We start from the raw sequence: 5522 nt of genomic DNA on the forward strand, positions 1-5522 counted from the left end.
CCCCCCCCCACACACACACATACTTCACCCCCGGCCTTATCCTGGCTCGTCTATACGGCCCGCTCCAGGCGGCCAGGATCTCGGCAAATAAGCAGCCCGATTTACTTCTCTTTCATTCATACATTTCCCCGCATTTCCCAATCGGAGTGACAGGCGCATTGGGAAGAGCAAGACACTGAAATTTAATTTTAAACAAGAATGCCCCTCTTAATCCGTTGTCTTTTGTCTTCCGGCAGTATCAAGGTTCATCCCCAGTTCCAGTCTAGTGGCCGCCAGCCCAGGACAAATCTATGGAAAACTTCCGGGTAAAGAGAAACTGGGTACAGCAGGAGTTGGTTGTGGCAGGGGTTTAGGGGTCGGGGGAGAGAAGGCGGAGGGGGTAGATTAACCCCTACGGGGAAGTGGCACCGAGAGTCCCTCCAGGGGGCATATTTCATGGGTCGGTGTGGGCTTTACCGGGCCCCACAGGGGGTGGGGGGAGGGGGCAGGGGGCACCCCATGTGTTCGGTACATTACACCCACTTGCCGCGCTCGGGGCTCGACGGGCGACGGGGCGCTACAGAGGAGAGACCTCGATCTCTTAAGACGACTCGCAATATTTAATCCCAACAGTAAACTGTTCTTGAACCAATCATTGTTATTCCGAAGTGCATCAAAAGCTCGATCAGAAGCGATCCCACCTATCGCTTTGTAAAATAATCATCAGTAAATGTCAAGAACCACTGACGAAAAATAAAATTGGCAGAGGGAGAAGGTGACAAACAGAGCGTAGTGGACAGGTCCCCCGCCCACGTGCACACCTTTAATAGCGCACGTAGTTTTGTCTTGACAGCGCCAGGCAGGGCTTGCAATTACACGCACCAGCAGATGACAAGTAATATCCATTTGAGCAAAGTGGCGTTTGCTTTAATCTCCTACCCCAATCGGAATTGCCATCCTCTACAGGAGTGGCAGCTAGAGCACACATAACCACCCTCCTCACCACCCACTACCCTACCGCCCCCCCCCCCATCTCTCTCACTCGCTCTCTGAGCTGATTTCCATTCTCCGTCTTGTTACACCGCGTTGCCGTTGGAGGATAACCCTTCTCCAGCCGCCTCTCAGTCAGCGGGGCGGCGTGTTAGGTTTGGGGTATAGCGTCGCTGAGAGGCTCGGGACTGAAAAATTCAATACGCCGGTTTGTCACGATCTTGTCGCGATTAGAGGAGAGGAGGCTCACGCAATAAACTTGGCTGCGCCCCCCCTCCCTACTTTTCCTCCAACTCCTCGTCTGGTCCGCGCGAACAGCCAGCGAACAGTTGGCGGGGCAGCGAGAGATTAAAATAGCCTTAATTTTCTTGTTAAGATGCAATTAAGGGTCTCGGGCGCGGTGCCTACTAGTAGTACTTTGGAGAACGAGGGAAGGGGGAAAAAAGCAGAGCGGGCCTGGGGGGCGCCTGGGCGCACCCTCTGGGCGGGCACCCGGATTGTCCTTAATTACATTTCGATTGAAATTAAAAACGGTCTCCCCCGCGTGATTCACGCCCCACGGCCTGGACCTCGCCCCGCCCCGCCCCGCCCCGCCCCGCCCCGCCCCGCCCCGCACCCCGCACCGCCCTCGGGGGAGCGCGCCAAGGGGCGGACAGGTGTGACAGAGGGGTGCGGGTGGGGAGAGGGGGTAGGCGCCCCAGCCGGCCCCAGCCTTTTGCTCCGAGGACGACGGAAAGGGCCGCCAGCAGTAGTCTGGGGAGACGTTTTCTCCAGACCAAAGGGCAGACACAATCATACTGTTGACGTACCATACGGTCGTGGCGGTGCGCTGCACTCGGCGGGGCCTCGGCACAGCAGGCAGTGTTGCCAACAAGGTAGGCGAAACATTCCCACGCTGAAAAATATTATCAGAGCATCAACAAGCGTTTGAAGATGTTTAGATCGGAAAAACTGCAATCTATCCTACGGTTTACAATGAACCGTAACAGTTTTGAACTGTACTTTCTTACCGTAAACCGGAGGATGGAGTACAAAATTTTCCACAGTTTCAAAACCGTTATATTCCATATTTAACAGCTTCAAACTGGTGTTATTGCTGCAGTGCACGAATACACACCTGTGCACGCCTGCACGGAGAAAAATACTTTGGTTGCTGTAACTGAAATGGTGTTTAACCTCTTCCCTGAGTCATAATCATAAAACGTTCTATCGTGCTGACTGTAGTGTTTGGTTGGAGCGTCCAAACGCTCAGCCAGCACGATAGAACGTTCTATGGATATGACTCAGGGGGCAGATTGAACACCCTTTTAGTTACAGCAACCAAATTTTTCGGCCGTGGTGACCAAACATTTTTCTCAGTGTGTCCACTATTGGCGACTCTTCGATAGGTGAGTGCCCATAGCCTAGCAGACAGGCTCGGCGGATGCACGATAACGCATACAACGTGGAATTCACGGGACATTTTTTGTTGCCCACCTAATATAGTTGGCATGACTGAGGTGCCCGAGGCGTATAGCCCCTCAGCCGGGCGTTACCAGAGGCAGGCGCTGGCCATAGAGTCCTCGCAGGGCGCCCCGACCCCTGCTCCCAGCAGAAAGGATTAATCGTGGAAAGCGCGGCGGGGCGGGGCGGGGTGGGATGACGGATTCCGTCCTAAGCAATCCTTTGTCGAGCTCGCTCCTCTCTATCCCCCCAGCGGCGGCGGCGGTGCCAGAGTCTGCCCGCCCGGCCTGTAAATACCTCGCTCCCATTTCACGCTCCAGTCGCCGTTTGCATGAAATGACTCCCCAGCATCGGGCGTGGCGTGGCATGGCGTGGCGTGGCGTGGCGTGGCGTGGCGGGGCGTGGCGTGGCGGAGCGTGGCGGGGCGGGGGAACACTGAGCAGGGTGTTCACTGCAGCCCCAGTATAGCAACAAGCCCAGCAAATGTCTTCACAAAATTCACACATCTCCCGGGAAAGATTGTCGCATTTGTGCTGTTCACTTGATAGTCTGACAAATTGAGTCCTTTTCACAATGGTACAAAAAGGTCCAACTACTCATTGCCATTCAGAACCGAACATTACCATGTCGATGAAGGACACACATAGCTTCTTGCTCTTATACTGCATCATCGATCTCGGTTCACCAGAGTTTCGGGGATGGCCTGGGCCGACGCGTAGCTCGAGGGGAAGGCTTGACATATGGCCGGGCTGCAGCCGATGCTCGCGAAACAACAAAGTTTACTATTATTCTTCGGGGACGTTGACCGTCATACGCAACTCGTTGATAACGCCCGGAAGCCTATCCGGGCCGCATGGACAAGTTTCCCAGATTATGGCCACTCCCCCCGCTCCTTATCATATAGCAGCATTATGTAAAGTGCCCGTGAGCGCGCGGGGCGGCGTGGCGCGGCGCGAGGCGGCGCAGGGGACCGCCGGGGACGGCCAGGACCACCGCCCCGGTGCAGATGGGGTGGGTGCGGTCGAGGGCCTGTGCGTGGGGGGCAAGGTGAGGCAAGTTAACAGGCCCCCCGCGATGGCGCTCCACATGCCGGTACCCATGTTTTGACTTCAAATGTGATGATTCAGTCACATCCAGTCATTTTGTCCAATCAAATCCAGTCTCACTCAATCACATCTTACCTTTGACCTCGCCTTTGACTTAGTCAGTTGCGCTCATTCCCGCAGTGAGCAGTGACGCTCTACTCCTTGGATACCGATGGACGGAGTTGTTACGCTGTGTGTGGGAGAGGGAGAGGTTGATATGGCTGCGGGCACCCAGTGTGAGGGGTGGGTTAGAAGGGAAGGAGAGAGGGGGAGGGTGTTGGAGATGAAGAAGTAGATGGCAGGAGAGGGAAGGGGTTAGGTAAACGTGACGGGGGAGCGAACGAACCAGCACCTTTTCGGATCATCCGCCCCCCCCCCCCACACACACACTTTGCACGTTCACGTCTGTTTCTCTGTATAGTCAGTCTGTTGGCCTCAAGTCTAGAGGTCTGTGGCCGCGAACCGCGAATAAAGGTCATAAGGTCATGACGTTTTAGTCGAGGTTTTAGCTTAAAATAAAAATCCGTTTTTTGTTTTTTTGTTTTTTTGTTTTTTGTTTTTAAGGGAGGGCATTTTTCGTTTTGCAGAGCCGCTGCGCTTGGCTCTCTAGAGCTGGTATTTCGGAGACCAAGCATATGAGATTCTCTACCACTCCCGCCTTTTCCGTCGCTTTTCGGAGGTGCCACGAGATCCCCCTTTTAAAAAAAAGATCGCCTTGGTCTGATAGAGGCAGGCAGCTCCGGGTGGAGAACGTTGACGATCTCCCTCTAATCTGCGTGGCGGGGCACGGAGCCGCCTCGGTTCTCGCGGCCCCCACGGGCCCCTCGCTTCTAATATGTAGTAAATATGGGATTTGGGCGATGAAGCCCCACCGCATTGCCGCCTCTGGGCTAACGCCATCTACGGGTGCTTTATTTCCAAAGCAAATGGTAGGAGCGGCCACTTTCTTTGAACTTATTCCATTTCCTCGAGTCCTTATCAAATCAGTGAGATGCTCGACGATCCATTCCCTTTCCCATAGAAGAGCCGCCCGCCCCCACGCCGCCCCCCGCGCGGGCGCAGGTGGGACGCGCAGGGGCGCAGGGGCGAGGCCCGCGCCCTCCGCCTGCTCCGCCGGACCGGGGCCGCGCTGGCCCGGTGCCAACTCACAAAGTTTGCACACTCTGGACTGGCAATGGCCGTCATTTATTCGATTCAGTCATGCCTCCTCTCGCTGCTGGGCCCCGGGGGTCCACTAGTCCTGCAGGCAGGGCAAGGCGGGGGCGGGCTTTCCCGACGATCTCGACCCTCGCCTCGCCGTGGCGCTCGGCGTGCCCCGCCTCGAGTGCAGCACTGTGCCTCAGTGCCTTTGCGGTCTGGTATAGGCCCCTGCACTGCTTTTGTTCTTACCCCGGAAATGCAAAGTGTGCAAACGTCGCTTAACTGCAGGAGAGTGAACTAATTCACAAGTTTACAAATGTCGCTCAACTGCAGGAGAGTGAAAAAAATACACACACCTGCCGATGTGTGAGACAAAATATTCAAACACTTGTAGTTGAGCCAAAGTAGAATAGTACACGTAAAAAGAAGAGGGACGGAGTGGGGGTTACAATTCCTTCTGGTAAAGACAGTCTTGGGGGCTGCCTAAAAATGGAGCCTTACCTGCAAGGTGTGTGAATTTTTTCTCTTTTACCTGCAAGTCTGCGACTCTTGGATACTTGCCTGCAGGTCGCGACATTGGTACAGTTTGCATTTCCAGTTAATGTAAGCGTGCACGTGTACACCCGGGAAATCCGGAGTTTTCGTTGGTGGAGGAGCCGTTGGTCTGCAAACACCTGCGCAGCCCCGTCAGGCGTTAGGCGGCAAGGCGGCTGTGCCGGGCCATGGCAAAGGGATGCAGAGGTGCGGGAGGGAATGCTAAATAAGGGCTCCCCGATGTACGGCCAGCTTCAGGGAATGTCAAAGAGCGAAAACGCATTTCCCCCGGTCCGGTGCCGGGGTGGCGCCGGTGGCGCTGCCTCCGCTGGAGTGGCGGGCGGGGCGGGG

At 55.6% G+C, this 5522-nt stretch overlaps 1 protein-coding gene across 1 annotated transcript in view; it reads left to right on the forward strand.

The window, feature by feature from the left end:
* The window catches only part of LOC113206472 (lipase member J-like), a 10098-nt gene extending 7935 nt beyond the window's left edge, over window positions 1–2163 (forward strand). The window contains exon 9 of the mRNA XM_052270234.1: window positions 2047–2163. Within this exon, the coding sequence (XP_052126194.1) occupies window positions 2047–2163 (117 nt within the window). The remainder of the gene's footprint in view (window positions 1–2046) is intronic.
* The last annotated feature ends 3359 nt before the right edge of the window (window positions 2164–5522 follow it).

This window comes from Frankliniella occidentalis, unplaced genomic scaffold (assembly GCF_000697945.3).
Source record: "Frankliniella occidentalis isolate FOCC.00 unplaced genomic scaffold, Focc_3.1 Scaffold114, whole genome shotgun sequence".
In the NCBI taxonomy this organism is placed as follows: Eukaryota; Metazoa; Arthropoda; class Insecta; order Thysanoptera; family Thripidae; genus Frankliniella; species Frankliniella occidentalis.